Source organism: Mus caroli, unplaced genomic scaffold, assembly GCF_978045245.1.
Source record: "Mus caroli unplaced genomic scaffold, Mus_caroli_1 scaffold_10, whole genome shotgun sequence".
Taxonomy (NCBI): Eukaryota; Metazoa; Chordata; class Mammalia; order Rodentia; family Muridae; genus Mus; species Mus caroli.
Window position 1 is genome coordinate 62,000,412 of NW_028227265.1, and position 27,234 is coordinate 62,027,645.

The 27,234-nt window shown below is 37.9% G+C and overlaps 1 protein-coding gene across 11 annotated transcripts in view; it reads left to right on the plus strand.

Annotated features, from left to right (window-relative positions):
• The window catches only part of Psd3 (pleckstrin and Sec7 domain containing 3), a 527,712-nt gene that overhangs the window by 445,917 nt on the left and 54,561 nt on the right, over positions 1-27,234 (plus strand). For all 11 annotated transcript variants that reach the window (XM_029480436.2, XM_029480437.2, XM_029480439.2 and 8 more), the window contains one exon: positions 11,409-11,602. In XM_029480436.2, the coding sequence (XP_029336296.1) occupies positions 11,409-11,602 (194 nt within the window). The remainder of the gene's footprint in view (positions 1-11,408; positions 11,603-27,234) is intronic.

A 27,234-nucleotide genomic window follows, 5' to 3' on the forward strand; every position in this document is an offset into this window, starting at 1 on the left:
TACATTACTCTGGCTTATTTAATATTTTTACTTTTGCCCATAATGTATTTCTAGCTATAAGGAAAAAACTAGAAAGCATACCAAAACCCAGAAACACTTTCTGAAGAGACAGCGGAAGCACCTGAATCAGAGTGGGGCATTACAAGGAAGTTGGATTGGTCAGTCAGAGCCAGAGCTTAAAACAACCCCGATTAAGATGCTGAGAAGGCCAATGGATAATGTAAAGAGCATGTGTGAGCAGATGGAAGATGTTAGCAAAGAGATGGCAGCTCTAAGAACAAAGAAGGGAAACTATATGTAAACAAGATTAACAGGCATGGCAGAGTGTCTGAGCCCATTAGTGGTGGGGGCCAGGGTGAGAAAAGACTGTAAATCTGAGGGGGTGAGGTTCAAGATTTAGAAACAGAAAAGAACCTGAGAACTCAACTCCAGAATATGTATACAGAAGGTGTAACATAATGACAGACTGTGGAAAAGAAGCACGAGGGAATGGAAAAGAGACAATGAACCAGTAATGACGGAATTTTCCACCAATGTCAAACGGCAAGCCACGGATCCAGGTAGCTCCAAAAACAGGAGGCTGAATAGAGTTAGGGGATGAGGGAGAATCCTACAGTTCGGCATATCATTTCACGAAAACCCATACTGTCAGCTCAAAGAAACCCTCTTTAAATGTAGATCCATATATAAGCTGAAGTAAGCAGATGAAGGAAAGCAGACTGTGCACTCAGCAAAAGTATGGGAGTCACTGTATTAGTTCAGCCAGAGATTAAAGAGCAGGAAAACATTCACGAATGAAGAAGGGCATTTGATGATCATCGAGGACTCTATTCTCCAAAATGCCACAAAGGCCCTTAACGTGTGCATCTAACAGTAATGTCACCTTGCCAACAGAAAATCAAAAGCTGATAGATTCCAAGCCTTATACATGAAATTGGTAGATCCAGAATGCAGAAACTTAAAAGTCAAACACTGTTCAGTTCTATTGCACCATCAATAAATCGGATATAGTGGATATCTATGGGTGACTTCATGCAGTAACAACAGAATTTGATTATTGACCAAAGTTGGTCCTGCACTCAGCAACAATAAAGTCTACCTTAACATTTTTTTAATTAGAAAACTTATACTACTTGTCCTCAGATGAGAATGGAGTTAAATTAGAAATAAACAAATTATAAAATCCTCTCAGAACATAGATTGAGCAGCTTGTTTTTAAATAGTCCCTGAGTACAACAACTCAGAGAAATTTGAATGCTTTTAATCTAAAGGAAAATAAAAATAATAATTTATGTGCTATGGTATAAGCAATGCTTTATTACTTATATGTAGATTAGTGGAGGAAGGGGATGTCATGTCAATAACTTACATTTCTACATCAGGAATCCAGGAAAAAAGATTAACTAAAACCCAGAGAAAATAGAAAAGAAAAGAGCAAAAAAGAAAAGGAAGTTAGGGCAGAAATTAATGAAATTGAGAGAGTTAACAAAAAGGCATTTTCTAAAAAGAATGACAAAATAGATAAGGGCTAGCAAGTGTTATCTGAGACAAAAAAACCTGAAGGCTTAAATTAAAATTGCTAATTTTAGAGATAAAAAGGAAATATAATTTCAAACCTATTACACTTAAAGGACTATAGTACGATATTACAAACAGCTCTATGCCCAGATGCAGACTTAATAGGAACCAATTCCTTAAAGAAAATATCAGCCAAAATTAATTGGCCAATATCAATCAAACAGTTGAATCAGCAGTTCATTACCTTCTTAACCAGTATCACACCTAGATGGTGTTACTAGTAAATCCTGCCATTTATGAAACAAATTTTATTAGCTTCTTTATAATCTCCCCAAGAATATAGAAACAAAGCACCAGTATACATTCTCACATGGCGCAAATGTAATGACCAAACTAGATAAAAATCATTAAAATGCAGACCAATGTGTTATAAGAACAATGTCAGAACACTCATTATTCACAAGTGAAATTGAAAGTTGTCTAAAAAGTATTATAGATCACAGCCATGTTAGATTCGCTTTAAATATGCAGCAAAGTTTACTCAGCATCTCAAAATTCATGTGCTATATCAAATGACTGATTGAAGAACACAAAGTTGGGCTTGGCAATTTATCCCCAAAACCCCAGCCCTTAGGAAGTAGAGTCAGGAGGAGTAGAAAGGAGTTTGAGGCTGTCTGTGACTATATAGCAAGTTCAGTGCTAGCACTGACCACATAAGATTGTGTCTAAACCTACACTAACCCAGTCTTATCAGTCGATTTTGACTAAGCAGGGCAAAATTCAACACCTAAATACGATTTTTAAATAAACTCAGCAAACTGGAAATAGAACTTTTCTCAGCATGATAGAGAGCATCTAGAGAAAGCTATAGTTCATATCACCATGAGAAACTTAAAAGTTTACCTGTTTCAGTCCAGAAAAGGGAGGAAATCCATTTTATCAACACTGCCTGTCAGCATCATAGTGGAAGTCTCCCTAATGCAGTGTGACCCACAATGAGATAAAGGTGTTAATATACAGGTCTAGAAGAACTGTTTATGACAGCATGATTGCCTAGGCAGAAAATCCAAAAGAATTGATGAGGATAATTGGACATCTCTTCAAAATGAATGCATACAGCCCTGAAGTGCTACTTAGGAGTAATGCAAATACAGGCGGGCGATTGCTTAATAAGTCGAGATGTGGTGGGTGAACGGACAAGCCTCCAGCAGAAAATTCAGAAAGTTCTCACAGTATCGCTACTAATATCACGGCTGACCTGTAGTCACAGCTGTCACACATCAAAGCATACCTACCATGTGCTTAAGATCAAAAGAGCCACCACCAGATAGCCCCAGCCTGAATCTGGGAGCAGGTTGAGTTTTTCCCCCCAGAGCCTGACAAGGCAATCCATTAACCTCCACATCACTAACAGAGCCTGATTGTCAGGATATAATATTTTAGAACCTCCATTATTGGTATTTTGTTATAAAGTTTGCATGGTAGAGTATCTTTTAGTTTTTAATACTCAAATTCAGAATGGATACCTACTCTGAGTCTTGTAAGACATCATTAAAATGTCAAATTGTAAATGATAAAAGTATAATAAAAACCTTATTTTTCTAGATTATTGCTCTAATATGTAATCATTATAGATTAGTATTGTGATTTCTTTTGTATTGAGTTCTAAAAAATTATACCAAAACTTCAAGTTGGGCTTGTCATAATTCAGATCCTTCCTAGGAATACATAGCTACTAGCTATGACATTGAATACAATAGCGCTATAAACTTCTTTTATGGGCTGGATCCCTGGGTAGGGCAGTCTCTGGATGTTAGACCTTCTATCTCAGCTCCAAACTTTGTAACTCCCTCCATGGGTATTTTGTTCCCCATTCTAAGGAGGAAGGAAGTATCCACACTTTGGTCTTCCTTCTTCTTGAGTTTCATGTGTTTTGCAAATTGTATCTTGGGTAGTCTAAGTTTCTGGGCTAATATCCACTTATCAGTGAGTGCTTATCATGTGAGTTCTTTGTGATTAGGTTACCTCACTCAGGATGATATCCTCCAAATACATCCATTTGCCTAAGAATTTCATAAATTTATTGTTTCTAATAGCTGAGTAGTACTCCATTGTGTAAATGTACCACATTTTCTGTATCCATTCCTCTGTTGAAGGACATCTGGGTTCTCTCCAGAGTGGTTGTACAAGCTTGCAATCCCACCACCAATGGAGGAGTGTTCCTCTTTCTCCACATCCTCAACCAGCATCTGCTGTCACCTGAATTCTTGATCTTAGCCATTCTGACTGGTGTGAGGGGGAATCTCAGAGTTGTTTTGATTTGCATTTCCCTGATGATTAAGGATGTTGAACATTTTTTTTTCAGGTGCTTCTCAGCCATTCGGTATTCCTCACTTGAGAATTCTTTGTTTAGCTCTGTACCTCATTTTTAGTGGGGTTATTTGATTTTCTGGAGTCCAGCTTCTTGAGTTCTTTGTATATATTGGATATTAGTCCCCTATCAGATTTAGGATAGATAAAGATCCTTTCCCAATCTGTTGGTGGCCTTTTTGTCTTATTGACAGTGTCTTTTGCCTTACAGAAGCTTTGCAATTTTATGAGGACCCATTTGTCAATTCTTGATCTTACAGCACAAGCAATTGCTGTTCTGTTCAGGAATTTTTCCCCTGTGCCCATATCTTCGAGGCTTTTTCTCCACCTTTTTATGTGAATATATAAGCTGGGTATACCCATAAAATTTAACAGTGCCCCCATAATTATAGGGACAAAGCTAATAATTGACATGGAGAATGTTAAGTGTATTTTGCAAATAAAAAGAAGTCATTTATATAGCTTTCTGGCAAAGGCAAAATTGTAGGCAAAAAAGATAAATCAGTTGCTAGGTATTGGATGCAATTTTAAAGAAGGCTATAAACAACCATATGAGCACTCTGAAAGAAGTAGTTTAAACAAAGAAAACATTAATTCAACACAATAATAATTGTCATTGGAACATCCATTTATCAATGTTAATATAAGTCAGAGACAAACAAAAAACAAGATATTAGTTAAGAAACTATCCCTACTTACAAAAATATGATATCTTTGTATCTAGATCGATGAGTGACACTACTCTAAGTCACCATGTTAAGTACTCTCCTGACCAATAGACCCTCTACCGCTACATCTGATGAACTGAAAAAGCGTCCATGACCTAAACTGTATCCTTTCCACCCTGAATCCAACTTCAGTGCAATGGAAAAACAACAGACAAATCTAAACTAAAAATAATTTTCAGGCTAAGTGAGCAGCATTCTTCAAAGTGTGAAGGTCATGAGGGAGCAGGGAAGGCTAAGGAACTGTTACATATGGGAGAGAATAAGGAGACATGACAGTGATGGCAATGACTAAATCTATTTCAGGATTCAGGATACAATTCTGGAACAAAATGTAGATTAATGAAAACTGCTGGTGAAACCAGGTGGAGGCTGGTGGAAATGTCTTTTTAATCCATAGTATTTTACCAATGTTAATTTTTTAGTTTAGAAATGTCACTGTGGTTATATAAGATGCTAGCAGGAGAAGCTGGACATATGGAAACTCAATGTACTGTCTTTGCAAGTCTAAAATTATTCCAAAATAAATGTAAAGTATGGATGCTTAAGAGTTTCAATTTTAACTTCATTTATCTCTGTTATATACAAGATACCATTGGTGGACGGGCCATTTTTCTCCATCTTTCTCATTAACTACTTTTGAAAGTAATTTTTTTATTTATTTTAAATATATTTTGGTTTAGTTAAAATTTTAGTAAAAGAGCTAGTGGTTACACTTAATATAGAAACAGCGTTAAGATGATAGAAATGAAAACAGCAGTATACAGACCTTTCCTGTGCTATTTAGTTTTCTGGCTATATGTCAGGTCCTGTAAGTAGCTCTCATCTGCCCTTCTTACTTGTTTAATATCTGAATACTGACTATCTGATCTGTTGGCCTCTTCATTCTTGCAGTGTGTCATGATCTCAGATTTAAAGTTGTTGTGTTCAGTGGTAGGGTACAGAGATGTAAAAAGCACGAGAAAGCACATAAGAATGTCACAGAGGCTAATATGCTGAACCATGCTTTCATGGTAGTTGGCCGACTATCACCTCTTAAGACTCAGAAGCACTGCAGGGACACTGCATTGGCTGGCAGCTGTCTATGGGGTTTAGATGGTAGTAGGGAGCCTGTTTGCTAGGTAGATAAAGCTCACTACAATTCATTGGGATCCAACTGTAGGTATCTGTTGTTCTATATTCACGTGTTGTTGTGCCATGACCTATATAAAAGTACACTTTATAATCCCTGCCAGCACCACCACTCTTTGAAAGAAGATGTCCAAGAAGCCATCATAGCAGGAGAAAGCAGAGCTGTAAATATTCTCATATCTTCATTATCTCTTAATTACTAAATGTGTGGGGTTGGGTTTTTATTTGGACTCACTGAGTCTGTTCCCTTATCTGCAATTTAAAATACTAATATTGGTCTTACATAATTGCTGTGATTATTAATACTTGGCACATAGACTGTCACTGATTGCTGGATGTTATTATAGTACTTTTATTTGATTAAAAATCAGGTAAGTCTATCATATTAATTTTCTTTTTTTTTCTTTTATTGAAAATAGATTTTTTTTCTCATATATCCTGAATATGGTTTCCCCTCCCTTGGCTCCCCAAGTTCCTCCCTACTTTCCCTCCCATCTAAATTCAGCTCTTTCCTGTGTCTAATTAGAAAATTAACAGGCTTATCCTAAGGAATAATAATTTTAAAATATAATAAGATAAAATAAAAACTAACACATCAGAATTGGACAAAATAAACAGAAGGAAAAGATCTCAAGAGAAGGCAGAAGAAACAGAGTCCCCACTTGTTTGCATATCTGGGAATCCCTTAAAAGCACTAAACCAGAGGCTGTAATATCTATGCAAAGGAACTGAAGGGTAAAAGAGAGAATAAAATGTATAAATAAAATAAAAATTAAAAGTAAGATAAAAAATTTAAAATATTAATAAAAGAAAAGCCCTGAGATATCCTTATGAAGCAGGACCCTCCAGTGGTTTTGTTGAGCTCCTTCCTTGTTGGCCATCCACTGCCTGACATGTGGTTTTGTTGAGCTCCTTCCTTGTTGGCCATCCACTGCCTGACATGTGGTTTTGTTGAGCTCCTTCCTTGTTGGCCATCCACTGCCTGACATGTGGTTTTGTTGAGCTCCTTCCTTGTTGGCCATCCACTGCCTGACATGTGGTTTTGTTGAGCTCCTTCCTTGTTGGCCATCCACTGCCTGACATGTGGCCTACACTGAAGAGTAGTTTGGTTTTTCACTCAATTTTTGTTTCCAAGTACTTATCACTTTGAGACTGCTTCTGGACTAGGGATGGGGGCATGGATCCTCTTCTCCTTTCTGTTCTAGTACCCAGGCTGGTACAGACCCAAGGGTGCCCTGCGCATGCTGCCCCAGTCTCTGTGAGTTCAAATGAGTGTCTATCATACTGATTTAGAGGTCCTTATTTTATTAGTGTCCCCATCCCATTTGTCTTATACATTTGTTCTGCTTCCTCTTCCACAGGGTTCCTTGAACCCTGAGAGGAGCGATTTGATGGAGGCATCCTTTTTAGGTCCAAGAGTTCCACTCTGCACTGGGTCTGGCTGTGGGTCTCTCCATCTGTTCCCATCTGCTGGAGGACAAAGCTTCTGTGATGATGGTTGAGCAAGGCACTGATCAATGAATGTAGTAGAATGTCATTAGGAGTTGTGCATCGCCTCTTAGAAGAAGAGGAAGAGGAGGGAGGAGCGGGGTATTTGATTTTACCTTGGGTCCCTGGGCCATGTAGTACCAGTTCTTGGTTACACAAAGTAGGTTGGATATGGGTTTCATCTCATGGAGTGTGCCTTCAGTCAAATCAGACATTGGTTGTTTATTCCCAGAGGCTTTGTTATCACTGCACCAACATATCTTATAGGCATTATAGGACAAAAGGGTTTCTGGCTAGGTGCGTGTTCATGGTTCTTCTTTGGTAGCCTCTAGAGTTTCTTTCTGTGCCAAAGATGCTGGCATTAAGGCTCTATGTCAGCAACAACTATACTCTTTGTTCAGATAGTTGTGTATTCTCTGTTCCCAGTAATGGGGTCTTGCATTTAGTTTATAGGGAGCAAGCTATAGTCTTGGTAATATCCTGACTTCTTTGGGGATTTCTGTGGGACCCTAAAAACAAGTCAATTAAATATAACCGAGTCCTAATACTAAAAGCTTCTTTTGATGACAGGAGATGGCCAGTTGAGGCTCTATCTCCCTCATTATTTGGATTCATTTAGATTGATATATATACCTTCTGACTTGGGTTTTCATAATACCCCACCAATGATTCTTAATTTACCTTCTCACCCCATATTCCCTCCCTCCTCTCCCTCACCTTTCTACCTCTCCATTTGGTCTTCCTATTTCAACCCTTAACCTATACACCCATAACTATCTACTTATTCTATTACCTTTCCTAGGGACATCTATCTGTACCCCATCTCTACTCCTCCATGCGCCTTTTCTCTATACCTAACTTCTATGTTGATCTTAGTGTCTGTGCTAATGTTGTTCTGTTCAGAAAGCCTTTCCTTGTTTCAATAGGTGTTCCACTATTTTCTCTTCTGTCAGATACAGGATATCTGATTTTATGTTATGGTCTTTGATCCACTTAGAGTTGTTTTGTTCCAGCTGATAAGTATGAACATATTTGGAGTCTTCGAAATTTAGTCAACCCATTTGACTATCACCATTTAACGGGAGATGCTTTTTCCCAGTGTGTATTTCTGTCTACTTTATCAAAACTCTGGTGTCTGTATGTATATGGATTTATGTTTGGCTCTATAATTCTATTCAGCTAAGGGCCATGTTTGTTTCTGGCCAATATCATGCCTGTTTCATTAATATAGCTCTATAGTAATGTTCTATAGCTCTCAATTTGAGGTTGGAGTTGGTGATGTCTCCAGCAGTTCTTTTATTATCTAGGGTTGTTTCAGACAACCAGAGTTTTTTGTATTTCCATATAAAGGTGAAAATATGCCTTCCAGGATTTGTAAAGAACTTTTCGGGAATTGTGATGGGGACTCAATTGTCTGTGTAGGTTATTTTTGGTAGGATATGCCATTTTTACTATATTAATCCTACTGATCCATGAGCATGGGAGATCGTTCCATCTTCTGAGATCTTTTGTTTCTTTCTTCAGTAACTTGAAAGTTTTATCATGCAAGTTTTTTACTTGCTTGGTTAGAGTCACCCCAAGGTGTTTTATATTATTTGAGGCTATTTTGAAAGGTGATATTCTCCTGATATCTTTCCAATCTGTTTGTCATTTATATACAGGGGGCTACTAATTTTTGTGAGTTCATTTTATATTGAGCTATAGTTTATCAACTGTAGAAGTTTCCCTGTGGTATTTCTAGTGACGTGTGTGTGTGTGTGTGTGTGTGTGTGTGTGTGTGTGTACATCATCTGCAAATAAAGATAATTTGACTTCTTGATTTCTAATTTATATCCCCTTGATTTCCTTCAATTTTCTTATTGCTCTAATTAAGTGCTTAATTAAGTGCTATACTGAATAGGTAAGGGGAGAGTGAAAAGCCTTGTCTTCTTCTTCATGTTAGCTGAATTGCTTTAAGTTTCTTTCCATTTAAGTTGTTCTTGTCTGTGTAGCTTCTGTAGCCTCCTTTACTATTCTTTATATCCCTAATCTTGCCAGGGTTTTATCATGAAGGTGTGTTGCATTATGTTAAAGGCCTTTTCTGCATCTAATGAGATGGTCTGATCATGTGGTTTTTGCCTTTGTTTCTATGGTGGGCTATATTTATTGAATTACATATGTTGAACCCTCCCTGTATCTCTGGGATATAGCCTACTCAATCATGGTGAATGATTTTTATTATGTGTTCTTAGATTCTATATTTTGCTGATAATTTATATGCTTATGTTAGCCCTTTGTGTGGTTTGGGTATCGGTATAACTGTGGCCTCATAAAACAAATTGGGAAATGCTTCTTCTGTTCCTATTTTGTGGTATAATTTGAGGAGTCTTGGCATTAATTCTTCCTTGAAAGTCTCGTAGAATTCTGTACTACAACCATGTAGCCCTGAGGGTTTGTTCCTGGGGGGGGGGGGTGGGGGTGGGGGGGGGTGGGGTGGTGGTAGTGGTGGTGGTGGTGGTGGTGGTAGTGGTGGGGGTGGTGGTGGTGGTGGTGGTGGTTTTGTCTTGCTTTGGTTTTGGTTGGGAGATTCTTAATTACTGCTTCTATTTCACTAGGGGATATATAGGTCTGTTTAAATTGCTTATCTGATCCCTGATTTAACTTAGTAATTGATATGTGTCAAGAAAATGATCAGTGTCTTTTATACTTTCCAATTTGATTGAGTACAGGTTAAATTATGTCCTTCAGATTATCTGGATTTCATCTGAGTCTGTTGCTTTGCATACCCCCCTTTCATTTCTAAGTTTCTTAATTAGGATATTTTCTCAATACCTTTTAGTTAACTTGGATAAGGGTTTTTCAGACTTATTGACTTTCTCAAGGAACCAACTCTTTGTTTCATTGGGTTTATATTTGTATTGTTTGTTTGTTTCTACCTTAGTGATTTCAGCCCTGTGTTTATCGTTGCTGTCTTCTGCTTTGGGGTGTGATTTCTTCTTTTAGCCTTCAAGTTTGCTGATAAATGACTGTTAAATGCTGTTAAGTTTTCTGTTGCTTTAATCTGTTGTGGTCAGATAGAATGCAGAGTATTATTTCTGTTGTCTTATGTATGTTAAGCCTTGCTTTGGGGCTAAGTATTTGGCCAACTTTGGAGAGAGTTCCATGCGATGTCGAGAAGGTATATATATTTGGGGGGAATGTTCTGTAAAGTCCTTTTGGCTTATGATATCCTTTAGCTTCAGCATTTGTCTGTTGAGTTTTTGTGTAGCTGTCCTATCTTTTGTTAAGAGTGAAATATTCAAGTCTCCCACTGCTAGTATGTGAAGTTCAGAATGTGATTTAAGCAGTAGTAGTATTTCTTTTATAAAGTTGTGTGTCCTATGCTTGGGCATAGATATTAAGAGTTGCAATGTCCTCTTGGTTTTATTTTATTTTTATTTTTTGATGAGTGTGTAGTATCCTTCCCTATCTCTTTTGAAAAATTTGGTTCGTAACCTATTTTGTCAGATATTAAAATGACTACATCACCTTGCTTCCTAGGTCAATTTCCTTGGATTATCTTTTTCTATCCTTTCATGTGTGTGTGTGTATACATGTACATGTGTATATATGTGTGTTTCCCCTCTTTTGATTTACTGGTCTGCAACAATGGAATCCTTGTGTTTTCTTCATTGTAGTTAACCTCTTTAGATTGGAGTTTTCCTTCCAACACTTTCTGAAGAGTTATATATGTAAATAGACATTCCTTAGATTTGGTTTTATCATAGAAGGTGCATTTTCCCCATCTCTTCTTACTGAAAATTTTGCTGATTGGATATAATTGTCTGGGTTGACAGCTGAGGTCTCTGAGATTCTGCAGAACATCTGTTCAAATCTGGATTTGAAAATCTGTATTGGGTTGTCAAGTATTATTCAAATGGGTCTCCCTTCATATGTTACTTGAGCTTCTTCCCTTGCAGCATTTAATATTCTTTCTTTGTTCTTTGCATTTACTATTTTAATTTATTATATACTTGGGGGACTTTCTTTTCTAGTCCAGCCTGTTTGGTGTTCTGTATGTTTCTTGTACCTTTGGGCAACTTCTCCTTTTGGTTAGGAAATTTTTCTTTTGTAATTATTTTTTTGTTGTTGTTATTCAAAGTTTATTCAAAGTTATGGTAAGTCCTGCTTCAGTCTTCGTCTTTTTTTCTCTTACAGAGATGATGAAGAGAAAAAAAAATCTCCCTCAGAAGGTACTGATGAGAAAGCTAATGGAACTCACCCAAAAACTATCAGTCGTATTGGGAGTACAACGAACCCATTTTTGGACATTCCTCATGACCCAAATGCTGCTGTATACAAAAGTGGATTTTTGGCTCGTAAAATCCACGCAGACATGGATGGAAAGAAGAGTAAGCATTGTCATTCTCTGTTTCATTTACTTCATCTTTAGGCTTAAAGTTTAAAGTGAGTTCCTCCGAAATAAAGCCAATGATAAAGGGAAATTTGTGTTTATGTAAAGAAGTATTTTTCAAATTAGAGAATGCATCCAGTCTTAAATCAGAGACTCACTCTGATCTTTTCAGAGTCACTTCAGAATTCTAGAAATGGAAAACTATTGACAGATCATTCATGTTTCAGCTCTAATTCATTTGTGTAGCCATGGACTCAAAAAATAATACTGATTAACACTATGTAGCATGGAAAGGATGGGCACAGAACCTGTCTTCATGGATTTACATTTTGACTGAATTTGTAACACATAGACTAATCAGTGGCATAAGGTCCTAGAGACAAAGAGGAAATAAATTCACATCCAAAGACTATGTGGAATGGTGGCCTTTGGTAAGGTGAAACTGTGAAGTGCTGGACAGGGTAGTGTAGTTTGTATTGGAAGGCTGAAGGAATGACCCTTGATGGCTTCCAATCTCTCTGTGTATCATAAAGTGCTACTTTCACGTAGATAAGTGCTACTTGAAATTTGGAAAGAAGAAAATTTGTTCACATAGAATACTATTTGGAGGGAGTGTTCATTCACTCCCTCCAATAAACACTCCCTCCAAATATTATTCTATGTGAACAAAGTTTAAAAGTGTATTTGAGTAGGGTAAAATTTATACATGCTCAAAATTAGTAGACTTTACCTCTGGGATGCCCCTGCCTTCCTACAGACACAAACATGGAGTGAGGGAGTGGCAGTTTTGAGTCTCTGACTGGGCACTTTACCCAGGGTATTATTATGATCATTTACATTGTGGTTAGGAAACTAACTCTTTGTGGTGTAGTGGCTTTGATACTGGCTTACATTGCTCAATGGATTTTTTTTTTTTGATGTCTCAATGATCTAGGAGTCCCACATTTCCTGTGAACTTCATATACTAGCCTGACAGACTTAATTTTTTTTTGACAATATTGTGTTTGGTCCCTTTAGGACAAGTGACACCAATTAAAACTAGTTTAGGAAAAAGAATCTACTGAGGAAGAAAGATTCCTACCAGTACAGGGGTTACAGTCCCCTTTAGCTCTTTCAGTCCTTCCCCTAACTCTTGTACTGGGGTCTCTAGGCTAGTTCCGAAGGTTGGCTCTGAGTATCTGCATCTGTAATGGTCAGGTGCTAGTAGAATGCAGCTAGGTACATGGCTCTTAGATAGATACATATAAATGAATATTGACAGTAAGGAGCTTTCTAATCCTTTAGTATATTCTAGGGCAGGACTCCGTTTACCTACTGAGGAGATGAAATACTGTGGCTCACGGCATCGACTTGGTTGCAGTAATAAGAAGAAAGATTTCAAAGAGTATGTACAGCTCTCAGAAAAGGAGTTGTTGGCAGTAGAGACAGCCCAAGTCTTCATTTCAGCATGTACATCCATCCTTTTCCATTCACCAAATGTGAATGACCTATTAGTTATGCAAACCATGTTTAAATTCCATTTACAGCCACAGATACACTTCTTCCTCTAAACTTATCATATTCATCATCAGCTTTCATATCATAACCATTTCCTCCAGTCAGGTATTCATATGGTTTCAGCCCATGAGCTAAATATAAAATGGAGACATGTCTGATATAACCAGTGATAGAGGTAACGGAGGTTTAAAAACAGAGAGAAACAAAGTAAGTCCACTATAAAATGCCTGTTTATAAAACTATTTTAAAACCTGAAGTACTAGCACATACTAGAATCCCAGCATTTAGGTAACAGAGGCAAGAAGATCAGGAGCTTAAAGGCCTGCCCAGCTACATAGCAAGTTCATAGCCAGACCACACCAGACTAAACAATTAGTTATGTTACATTTGTGAGTTTGTATGTAAGCCAGCATCACCTACTTCTCTGAAGACAACATTGTTATGCCTTTAATAAGAAAAGAGTTAAGCTGAAGGACTACTGAGATTATTTTCCTCGAAATATTGACTTGCTTTTAAGGACTACCTGTTCATTCAAATTTTGATATATTTTACTTTTTTAAATTGTTTTATGGGTTCAAGATTTTAGATTATATACATATTTATATACTTTTTAGATTATTACATAATTTTCACATGGACATATTTTAAACCTTGCAATAAATGAAACTTTATTTTATTTTGGCCTTCTAAAACTATGTTCAGAAATGATATGTCCAGGAGACAACTGATGATTCTGGTCACCTGCTTATCTCCCACGGTAGGCACATGTTTACCAGAACCATTAACTTTGTCATTAAGGGAAAGCTTTGAAAAGTCAATTAGAAAAACAAGATGTGTGTTTGGTATTTTACCAGACAGAATGAAAAGGATGATACAAATTTGTTTTATCAATGTGTTGTTACTTACGGAAAACAAGAAAATGATTACATGCTTAAAATATATTCCACATAATTAAAGTCAGCAATAATTTAACAATAATAATAATTGCTGAACATCTAAACTTTATTCTCAGAAGTTCATGTATGAAGTTCTTTAGCTTTGACATAGGAAGCGAATGTTCTCATCCACTTACAGATAAATGAAATCTTACAAAGTGATAGTGTATCAGGCAAAAAATCTGATTTCAGCTAACTGTAGTTTATTACTAAAAGTGAAGTGTATGGGAAAATGTGCCTGGACAACAGTTGAGTTCTGTACTTCTTGTGGTGGGGACATTCTGCCACTTGGGTGGTATGCATTAAAGTGACGCTAGGTTGAAGTAGGAGCAGTGGACTCTTCACTTGGCTAACACAATATGTTTTAAATATTAGAGGACATTAATTTAGTTAGTAAGTTTCTATTGACAATGACTTCTGCACATAATTAAAACCTGATTCTAGGACTCCTCACAGCAATAGCTACTTTTATGCCGCCAGAGTCATTTGTGACCATAATGCCATCAGTTCATGATAGTATACAAGAAAAATAGACACATATTTGTATCTTTTTGGTAAAATTGTGAACAAAATAAGTGCTTAAATATTTTTGTTTTAAAACTCATGTAAGTTGAAGTACAGGTAACTGAGTACTCCTCTAGAACCTAATACTATTGTAGATTACATATTATAGGGAACATATTATGTAAAGGTATGTTAGACACAATGTGTAACCCTTGATACATTTACATATGGTTTTACTGTTTAGATAGGAATCACAACTTGTAATTAGTGAGTAAAACTTGTAACCAATACACCTTACCTGAAGCACATCATAAAATATTAGAAGATGAGAGGAGGGAGCATGCTCAGAGCAGGCTGACACTTTCCCAAGTAATTAGGCAGTAGCCGCCCAACAGCGTGGGAAGGAGAAGACAAAGGAAGAGGTCTCCAGGACTTCTGAAAGGCTATGTGCTGTAAGAAGTAATTTATACAATAAAAGACAGCAAAATGCTTCTATAAATGGTGCTGAGGGGTGTGTGTGTGTGTGTGTCTGTGTGTGTGTATGTATATGTACATACATGTGCCCTGTTTATGTATACATGTGTATGTATCCCATGTTATGTGTGTCAGTGTGTGCATGTCTGTGTGTGTATGTGTGTGTATCCATTCTTGTAATTGAAACCATGTGTCTTGCATGCTAAGCATGTAATCTTTTACAGAAGTACCTGCAAACAAAGAATTCTTTATATTATGATTTTCTTATAAAATTTAAAAAATTAAAGCATAGATTAAAAGAAGATATACATAGCCTTATCAGTGATTCAGACCTATAATGTACATTTTAACACAATCTTAAATTAATTAGGAAAAAAGATGATCCTGTGTTTTTCAAAGGGCTAAAGTTATAGTAAACCAATGTCACAAGGAAAAAAACCTCAGATTTATGTAAGGGACTTTATTTATTCTGTATTTCAGTTTAAAGCACTCAGTCATGACAGTGAAAGCAAGGCAGCAGGAGCTTGAAGCAGCTTTTCATTTTACACTCACAGGAAACAGCGAACAAGGAAAGCCATTCCTAGTGTCTGGCTTTTTTCCACTCTGCGCTGTCCAGGGTCTCCTGCAGGGGCTAGCCCTCTCTCCAGTCAAGAAGAGCTTCTCAAAGGAACTGACCCAACAGAGACAATGCTTCACCGGCAGGCGAGGAGGAGAGCACACCCTGACAGAATGACAACAGTATCACATTCAGTAAAATCTATGTATTGTCCACATTCGACCCTATAGTCTCCAATAAGAGGAGTCATGAAATAAAAGTAGGGAGTTCAGGAAGCGGAAAAAGATCTTTATGTTCTTCTAAACAGGAAGATGGAAAATACTGCCTACACAGAAAATAAAAGTGTCATCAGTTATATATAAATTGAGGAATGAATAGGAAAAGCAATAAGCATGTGAAGTAAAAGTCATGCTAATTAGCCTGATTGTGGTAATTCACAGTGGATATAGATATTAAATGTCAAATTGTACTCTCAAAGTACACTCTTTATTTGTTACTAATACATTAGTAAAGGCGTTGCTGTGGAGAGATCTCAATTGGTAGAGGCTAGCCGACCAACCACAGATCACTTGTTTTTATTCTCAACACACATGTTGTGGTGTATTGGGCTAAGAAGTTCAAGAATATCCTTGGTAACATAGTGAGTGCAAGGCCAGCCTCGGCTGTATGAGAACATTAAAAAAAAAAAAAAACAACAACAAAAAAACAGTTGTCAGGATGTTCTTTTAAACTATGGAGGACACTGGAAGTGCAAATTAAAATACATAAGATGAAGTGTGATTGTTTGCTAGATCCTTATCTATCACAGCCAGTAGCCAACAGGTCCTTTGGGGGAAAGAGACTAGAGGAACAAGTCACAGAAATTCATCAGTTTGGTAATTTTCAAGATTTTAATGATTGAATTTTTGTTGTTGGTTCTGCAATGATAGTACTACTCTGGGATGTCTTATTGGAAATGTTCTAACATTGCCACTTTAAGATGGAGAGAATTAAGAATTCTTTAAGGAAGTTATGATTTCAGTTTCCTTCATTGGGCATGCAGGTGGCTGGCTGGCGTGCACAGACATCTAGCAACCTCCGCTCACTCTAGAGGGATTCCAACAATTGTCTGTCATCAGAAGTTCTGAAAAATCCAATCCTACATGTCAAATGTGAGAGTCGATGTTATCCTGAGTCACACGTACTGAAAACAAGGTTGGAATGGCAATGCAGGCAGAATGCTTTGCAATTGGATAACACTAGGACAGCGACACTATAATTAAGAGATACTAAAAATGATTTTTTTCTCTCTGTAAGAAGGTTGTCTCTTGTAATAGAGACTCATTTAAGAAAAGACAAAAAATGCAATTATTTTAAAATAAGGCTGAGGTCTCTTCTCCCCTTTCCACTTTGTTATTCTGTGGAAACTAGGTAGGTAAAAAGTGTTAGCTATCCACACAAGGGCCAAGAACTGTCCAGTGAAAGAAGCCATGGGTGCGTGGTCCTTTGTCCCGTGACAGCTGGGTTTGGTGGTGTGTTATCTATTTACAATAAGAATGCCCTTTCACAGTCCTGTGTTCTAACCAAAAAAGTATGTTTTAGGTTAATCTCCATTTGATGGCTGCGTCTTTAATTTAAATCTACCCTGTTAAGCAGTGAAGTTAGTGAAAAGAGGCCGCCCACCATTCTCCTCAGAAGCAGTCCTTCTGACAGGGAACAGTGGAACATAAACTGCCAATCTTTCAGCACCAAAAAAGTCTGGGTACAGAGTCTCTGACGTATTTCTTGCTGGAAGAGAAACTCGATTTTTTGCTGCATCTAATTTTTAGAAGTTCTTCTATTTTTACTGTTTACCCTTTAGGTTTAGTTAACATTTAAGAGAAGGAGAAAATAAGGTCTGTATCTCTGCTATGGTAATTTAATGCAAGTATTGAATTAAGAACATTGAGTGGGGTCCATAGGTTCGGTGTGCATGAGGCCCAGGACCCAGTCCCGAACACCACCAATAACAGCATGAACAACAACAGAGTCGCTCAGGTTTGCTCAGAGCATACATGTCTAGATTCCTACTTTCTGCCTGAGATTGTCGGCAGTAATGAACACTGTAAACTAATGACATTTCCCTGTCCGTTAAGCAATGATCGTGGTCTCTTTAGAACTTCTGCATTGTCACGTGCTGAAAGTGAATCAGCATGGATTTCTTTTTTTCTTCCTTATAACTTAATAGATAGATCTATTCTTAACATAGATCACAACAAACACTATAAGATCCTTTTTTCCTTTCCTTCTGTCCTCTTAGAGGAAGCACTTTGTACCTTTTCCTTTGTATATCCAAGATGGCAGCACCACTCCTCTTGTGCTCTGAGGCTTACTAGAACCCAGACTTGAACTACAGACCATGCACATGTACTAGAGATGGTCACTATGGGTCTAACTTTGTAAACAGTGGCTGTGGTGTGCTGTGCTATGGCTGTGCTGTGGCTGTGCTGGACAAGTTGATGGTAAAGGCCCTTGGGCTGGCTCCATCTAGATGATTTGCACCATACCACTCAGAGCAGCATGCAGTTTAAAACTTACAGAGTTGCTAACTTCTAGAATTTTCTGCTTAATGTTTTCTGCTGGATAACGGAGAACATAGAAGCAAAGCTACAGATAATATGAGGGGTTGGACAAGTTCTCTTAAAGAATCATGGTAGTACTAAATTTTATGTACAAAATTTAGGACTCCACACAGCACCAAATTAAGAATTTGACCTTTGAAATGAGATAGGTCATTGATATATTTTTAACATTTTCTGAGCACTAGTTTTGTGCCAGTAATACTTACACTTAGAGGAGAAGATAGGAAGAGTCAAGTATATCTGAGTAGGTTTCACTAAACTGAGCAGAACACTAACTTTCAAAAGGAAGGAGATGAAATCTTCTGTGATAGAGATTATGGGCTCAAATATCCCAACAGAGAATGAATACAGCACAGAACCCTTAAACTGGGAATAGTTGGTGAGGCTTTTTGTACTTACCACTGTTTTTGGCTCATACAAGGAACCAAGCTGTTATTTCAGCCACAGGATATCATGGTATTGCTAAAAGGGTTTGAGCCAATAATGATGCATTAAGTAAAATATGGTATAGCCATACAATATTATCCTTTGGAAATGTTTGTTGAGTAATATAGTAATATATCAGTATACATTTTTAAAGCAAGAAGTTTATTATTACAATGTAAACACAATCATAAAAATTTTAGAAGGCTATATGTTGTATTAGTGACTGTTGCTATATGTGGGTGGTGAGGTGTATGTGTTTACATGTTTATTTTTGCCACTGATTATAGATGAATATAAGTATGTATATTTGGATGTATACAAATATATGTAATATACATCTTGGAACATTTGTTAGTTAAATATACATTAATACTAGGAAGTATTTTAAAGTCATAGCCAAATGAAATTAAATAAATAATGTTTAGAAAAAATGACAGATACAGAAAAGCATAATACTTATTACCATGTGATTATCATTCAAAAGTGATAATGGCTAAGGTATGATTGTATGTATTTTCTCTCTGATTTAAGACTATTGCACAGTCATCCCTCCTTATATGCAGATCATCCCTCCTTATATGCAGAGCTCTGGTTCCAAAGCTGCTGTGTACTGATGGGATATTTGCAAATAACCTATGCGCATCCCACATGTACTTCATCACTGCATTACTGCAGTGATGGTAATACCATCATTACTGCATTACTGGTAATACCTAATACAAGCATGTGATATGGAAATTAATGTTGTACTGTATTGCTTAGGAATTAAAAAAAAATAAATTCTACATGTTCAGTTCAAATGCAACCCTAACTGGATGCTCCCTTAACTACAAGAACATGAAGGAGTTTCCAAGAAAAGAATATTCAAAGGGGAAAAGCCAGAGTCAGCGGAGCTGGGAAATAGCAGGAGATTACATTAAGGTTCCTTCTTGGTAATGCAGCGTACAGCCTGGCACACAACACATTCAAATCTTGCTTTTGGAATTGTTATGAGAAAGGGGAGATCATCATCGGTATCTGTAATTGGTTGAAGCACAGGCAAGGACTCCAGAGTACAGAGAGCTGGCTGTGCCATTGACAGTAAACGGATGAGAAGTGTGGGGTGATTGATTGGTAGACAGTGTTTTAGCATCACTTAGTGACCTGCAGAAAGGCAGCTGACTTGTTGCTCTTGGAGGATCCACAATGGTCACCTTTTCTGAGAAGGTGGGAAGCACTTGACAGTCAAGGAAGTCTGATGAATGCAAGCCATTTGGCCTGAGTTAGGAACAGCTAAGCCTAGGATGGCCTCACTTGACCATGTATCTGAGTTACCTTTCAGAAGTTGCTGAGGTCTCTTACGGAGCTCCTGAGATGGAGAGACCCAGAACCAGCCCTGATGTATCACTTTCCTTAAAGAACAAATATTGTCTGGGGCTGCTCATCCATGCTGTCTGTCTGGGGTCTGCTCATCCTTGCTGTCTGTCTGGGGTCTGCTCATCCTTGCTGTCTGTCTGGGGTCTGCTCATCCTTGCTGTCTGTCTGGGGTCTGCTCATCCTTGCTGTCTGTCTGGGGTCTGCTCATCCTTGCTGTCTGTTTGGGGTCTGCTCATCCTTGCTGTCTGTCTGAGGTATGCTCATCCTTGCTGTCTGTCTGGGGTCTGCTCATCCTTGCTGTCTGTCTGGGGGTGCTCATCCTTGCTGTCTGTCTGGGGCTGCTCATCCTTGCTGTCTGTCTGAGGTCTGCTCATCCTTGCTGTCTGTCTGAGTTCTGCTCATCCTTGCTGTCTGTCTGGGGTCTGCTCATCCTTGCTGTCTGTCTGGGGTCTGCTCATCCTTGCTGTCTGTCTGGGGGTGCTCATCCTTGCTGTCTGTCTGGGGTCTGCTCATCCTTGCTGTCTGTCTGGGGTCTGCTCATCCTTGCTGTCTGTCTGGGGTCTGCTCATTCTTGCTGTCTGTCTGGGGTCTGCTCATTCTTGCTGTCTGTCTGGGGTCTGCTCATCCTTGCTGTCTGTCTGGGGTCTGCTCATCCTTGCTGTCTCTCTGAGGACTGCTCATCCTTGCTGTCTGTCTGAGGGCTGCGCATCCTTGCTGTCTGTCTGAGGGCTGCGCATCCTTGCCACTATGAATTATTTTTATTGACCAGAAGCTGCTTTTGCCTAGAGGCATTTTAAAGGTGCCAGTGAGGTGTGGGCTGTTTAACAATTACAATGACTGACTTGAATTGCTATTTGTAGAGATGCATGCTCAGCAATGGCTGTGGCTGCATCATTCCATAGGTCACAGGGTGCTCTGAATTTAATAGGACTTGATTGTTACCAGTGACCCTCCTCCTCTATCAGTAACCTTCAACTTTAGAAACAGACTGTAAGGCATTAGCAGTATCTCACTCAGCACGTAACTGCTTTGTGAGTTTTGTAAGAGCACAAGGCATGATGGCAACGCATTAGTATGTCGCTCTTAGTTCAATGTCTACAGCTTTCACTTTAGTGAAGTTACTAGACTTCAGTAAGATTTTGCTTCACTCCACTTTTTAAAGTCTACAAGGACAAGTTTTCTAGAATCTTCACTCAACGATATCTGCTTTATAAGATACCTGATTGCTACAATTTTAAAGTCAGTTGTCCCTGCTGAATGTTCCTTAACTAACCCTGAAATATCCTTATAATTTGTCAATCTATATTAGTTCTTATAGATTATACTATAATCTGTATTATATTGTAATATAATATAGCCTGGTTATTTTCTGATATTTTATCCCATATCCAACAGCATCTTAATAGAACATTTTATATTTGACCTTAAATGACCTTTCTGTATCTTTTTTGTTTGTTTGTTTGTTTGCCTTTGTTTTTGTTTTAGATGTTCTGAAACTTGGTCTTATACTGCAGCTTGTGATTACCTGAACTCTGTAGCTCTATTCATGCTAGTTTCAAACTCATGACAATCTTCCTGCCTTACCTTCCTGAGTACATGCTGGGATTATGGTCATAAACTACCATGCCCCACTGCCCACTCCTCTTATTGCATCCTATCTTCTAACATGCCTATCCGAATGGTAGCATAAGTACTATACAGGCTTCACCATAATATTAATATCTGCTGGATCATATTTTGTGTATCTGTCTATTTAGAACATTTGGAACTTTTCAATTAGTAATGGAAGGTGTATCTGCTCTGTAGATACCAACAAACAGAGTGCTTTTGGAGGCTCCATTTTAATTTGAGGAGAGTGCTATGTAATATTTGTGATAAATTTATGCAAGTGTTAGGTAATGCATGGAAAATTAATTCTAGGACAGAGAATGGTACTCAGTGATTGAGCATTTGTCTCACATGCCTCAGGCCAGAGGTTGAATTCTAGGAGGTGGGATAAAGGGAGAAAGAGTGAGAAGAGGATGAATGTTAATATTTGGAGAATGAAGGAAATATGCACTGTGCTGCAGAAGTGGATAGAAGACTCCTGGATTAAACAACACTTGACCTAATAGAAGTTGAAGGGTCAGGTCATGATGCTATCTTGGAAAGAAACATTCTAGCAGGAGATAGTATGAGGTTTGCTTTAATTAAATTCAAAACCACATGTTTCCATGACTAGCAGAAAAGTTTTCCAGAATGAATAAATAAAAGGATATGTCATTATTCTCATACTTCCCACCCTGTTTCTTTGTAAGCCCTAGCTAATGTGCATATATAGTAGTTACCTTCTATGATCTTTTACAAAGCCTGCCAAATATTTACATTCATCTTGGACTTGTAGCAGAGGCCACCCATGGAGGCACGTCTTTAAAAAGCAGAATGACTCATATATGAGTTCTGTTTTCATGATGCATATATGAGTTTGAGTTTGGTTTGAATGATGCATATTTGAGTTGGGTTTGAATGATGTATATATCAGTTCAGCTTGAATGGCACATATATGAGTTTGGGTTTAATATTTTTTGTTTATTAATACTTGTATAGAAAGTTCAGGTTATCATTTCTAGTTCATTGATACCTCAATGTCAGCAGGACTCAGGACTAAATGGGCACAATGAATGAATAAATACATTACACTTCATGCCCTCTCCCAGGTAAAGTAAAAGTGCTATGCGTCCTCCTTCCAAAGTGGCCACACCCCCCAAAAAGAAATTATTCTCTCTCCCAGCAGATAGATATTAACTACCAATAGCTCCTTAATTGTGGATGGAGCCCAAGAACTTCTCCTTCATCCATGTTAGCTGAATCGATCTTGTGCTGGTAACCAGAGCTAGTAACTCAAGCTCATAAGAATTTGAGTGCAGTATCCATTTCACAGATGACAGGGTTTCACAGAATTCCTCTCATTCTCCTGTTCTTACATTCTTTCTGCCTCCACTTTGAAGATGTTCCCTGACACTTGGCTGGAACGGGATGAAGGGAACAGAGTTGGGGAATTGATAAAGGTGTTCGGCTTAGGGCTGGGCACTTGAAATCATTATTCTTAGCTCTGACTAGTTATGTATCTTTCCACTGACTGCAGCACGAAGCTCCCTCTGCCCAAAGTTGAGAGCAACGCACATCTATGAGTACAAACAAACAAACAAACAAACAAAATCAGAAGGAAGTTTGCTGACATGACCATTTTGAAGGGTATGTTCTACATTAGGCCTATCACGTCCCAACCATGGGTTTACAATTACCTGGTCAGACTTCAAATCAAATCAGTAGGTTGTCCTATAATAGTTATGCCCTATTAAACCAGTAGGAATATCTTGCCTGGCACTTTGGTATTTTTGCATGTAGAGTCTAGCTTCTTCTCCAGGAGCATGTGTTGAAGTTAAGCCCAGTTCTTCCTCCTAGCCCCATGCTCCCAGAAATAAGGCTCATACTCAAAATATATTTACAAATACCTTGGCCTGATAGCTAGAATCTTCTCTAACTAGATCATAACTTAATGTAACCCATTTATTTTAATGTACATTCTGCTATATGGCTGGTTACCATGTATCTGTCTTGTCAGATCTTCCCAGCAAATCTCCTGCCTGGATCTATCCCAGAATTCTTCCTGCTTCTCAGATATTCCACCTTTATTCTACCCTTCCCTATAGGCCATAGGTTTTTGTTTGTTTGTTTGTTTTTTAATTGACAAATGATGTATCCATACAAGACACAAGATATTCTCTCTATAAGCACGTGTAGGACTTTCTGGTACTGTGAAAGCAAACTAGCAGGAAATTTTCTGATCAGTTTGAGATTTATTTCTTTAAAATCTGAAAATAAAGTGTACACAAAAATAAGGGTAGAATGTATCCTGATCTTATTCACATGTTTGGAGCAACTAAACATTGTAAATATGAAACTTGTAACATCATATTACAGGTCTATGACCATAAATATTAAGTGAATAGTATTTATAGTAAGAGAACTAACTGGTAGGCATTAGAGTGCTACTACACTTCAGTGCCTTTCCCTAGTTCAGAAGGCTTTGTGAAGGTATCAGGGGCTTTGCACTAGAATATTCTACTTCTCTTCCTTCATGTTCTGCTCTCTATCAATAATGTAAGCTTATTCCTATCATAAAAAAGAAGGAAATCTTTTTCTGTAAGCCAATGGGTATAGGTTAGGCTGCCCCAGGTTTTCCTTTTAAAAAAACACAAGTAACTGAGCAGGCAAGACTATGCTTATCTTACAAAGAAAGAATATAAGAATCAAATGATTCTTTAATATATAAATTGCCTTGATTCAAAGGAAATCAATTTAGAAATATAGCATTACAATAGCATAAAATAGTATTGTGTTTTTACCACCCTGCTATAAACCTGGGAATAACTAATACTATCACTTGCTTAGTACTGTGTGACTCATCTCCCCCTGGCAGCTTCTGTTATGCTCACCTTGGATCTAATTGCTTCAAACACTAATCTGAAAGATCCAAAGCTATTCTCTGCTGATAAAGATTTAATACTGTCATAGTTCTCATGCTTGAGGGTATTTTGTTAGGGATAAATATGCATTGATTACCCTTAACTTCCCTTATTGATTCCTGTATCATCTGTGGCTTATCTAAATCTTCGCAAAACAGTTGCATGAAGCAGATCCGTTACCACCTGAGCTGTCATCTGCAGATAGATACCTAGGGGATTTGAGACACATTCACTAGGGAAATAAAGTACTGTTTTAAAATATCTTCTGAATTTTACAAATCTAATCTAGATGTGTCCTCATTGTATTAGTATAGAATGTTTACTGACTGCATCTTTGTTTCTGAGTTCAGAAAATATTGGGTTTATTTTGGAATGCCTTTGTTGAGATTGCAGTATATTTTAAATATATTTCTCCATGAATCTAATGACATTGGAAGAATGTATTCCTTCCTTGTAGAATTCATGTTCTAGATTATACATGTGAGATATTTAAATTGTCTCTATACAGTATTTGCACAGTAATCATTAGCCGCTACTCTTGTTACAATTCATGTTCTAGATTATACATGTGAGATATTTAAATTGTCTCTATACAGTATTTGCACAGTAATCATTAGCCGCTACTCTTGTTACAATGATCATATTTATTATACTATATTTTGGTTTTGTATTTTTGTATTATACTTTTGATGTTTGCGTTATTACTCTCTAGAAGTGTTGGAGAGAGAAGATACAAGGCTGTACCTCTCATCTAAGATCTTAGCTGTGAGCAGGGATGTATTTGAAGGCCCCAGATTTCAGAGAAGCTAGAGAAAGTTCCTAAATCCCCTCCCTCCAGTCTCACTACCACCTTTCCAGCTCCTCCTTCCTAGGGTATCCTTAAGTTTTTCATCTGAATTGCCTCAGTAAAACAGGTTTGGGATATTCAAATGGATAACCCCCTAGCAGCTTTCTTAACTGTTCAGGGCTGCACAGATAATTAGTCATAGCTATGTAAGCATGTGTTACAGGGCATTACCTACCTGCAATACTGGTATAGACCAGTTAGAACAGATATAGGTAAGGCTAGCCCCAGCCACCATAGCAAGACTCTGGTAAAGTCTCCTCCCCTCTCTTCCTCCAGTTCTTTATTTAATTTACTTCAAACCTCTGGGTTCTGACTCTCTTTCTCCTGCCTATACTATTCCCACAGTTATCATTCTGAGGACGGGTGCCGTTCCTTCCAGGTGTTCACCCATGGTGTTTCACAAGTTGAGCCTCTCTTCATGCATTCTCAGTAGCAACTCAGTGGAGTTGGTAGCAAGTGGAAACAGAGCCTCCCAGACTGCTCCTGTGCACAGTGGTCCTCCTGTTTCCAAGTCATTTATTTATACCCACAGTCCCTGAGTAAAGAGAGGTGATGATAGTCCCTTTAGCACTGTAGTGAGGAGCACTCAGAGCTCTGCTTTGTTGCCAAATGGCTGTAGGCAATGAACCCTTGCTTGTGAGTACTACAAATTACTTTATTTAAGTCTTAAACAAGATTGTAGCTGACCAGGCAAGATTATGCCTTACACTTCTGTGGAAAATGGGAAAGAGTCAAGTACAGCAAAGGGTGTCGTGACGTTGGTCCTAGGGGTGGTGTTCAGGACGACTTGGCATTGATCTTCAGGGCTGGTGTTCAGGTTGCTCTCTCAAATGAATTGCTCTTCAGAATCTGTTTCTGACAGATGCACTATGGTGGTGCTAAAGAGCCTATAATTGGGTTCATAGATAGATTTTTTCTTTATGGCAGAATGATTGATTTGTAGGTATTTGCATTGAATGTTTCAAGATCTCATACACTAAACTCAGAGCTCAGGGAAAGCTTTTCAACACTAGGACCTATAAACACATCATAGGAAACTTATTTCTCTCTATTTCTGATCAGTGGTTAGCGAGTCCTTTGCTTAGATAATGTTATACAAGTTAGCCTCATATTTTAATGCATGGGCTGAAGTTCTGAGAGATTATGTAAATTTTCAGGAAGGGGTCAATTATGAGATAATATGAATTCTAGCAGGCACCATGATACATCTCAGTCCCCTCTGCAGCAGATGACACAGATCATGGTCACTCTTATGTGCATGATTCTTTTGTGGGTAACATCAAAATTTATCATCTCCTAAAACACCATGGCTATCTGACAAATGCTCTTTCATGTTAACACACTATTTTTTTTTACAGTGGATTTTGTATTGTGCTTTAAAAAAACTCACAAATACTACACATACTTTTAAACTTCACCTAGTAGAAACAGAAGGAATGGTATTTTTCTGTTTCCCCTGGAAACCTGCAGGGCGGATGTTTGTGGTCTTTCTTGCCAGGTGGCTATCTCAGTATGTTGCTGGCAGAAGCACTTGGATTCTGTAGGTGGATAGTTACCTAGATCCCAAGCTGAGAGTCCTGAGAATTCAGTTGAAAGAAATTGGTATATGAATATTTCCAAAATTAATCAGGTGGCCAAATTAAAGAAAATCAGATGTGTGCTAGAGGGATATGAGTAAATGCCCCTCCCTCTGGTTTTGTGTTTATAGAAGCTTTAATCAGGTGATAACATTTCCTAGTTACATATTTCAGTTTTACTAGAATAAATTGTGAACTTTTGTCTGATCCGTATTTTTGCTTGAGTGTTTTGGTGAGTTGCTTAAGTGAATAGAGAAAATCTGCTTTATATCCTAGAAAAATGAAAGGAATATAAAGACTTGTGGATGAACTGATTTGGGGAATCTTTAAGGTGGTACCTTAAGCTGCTT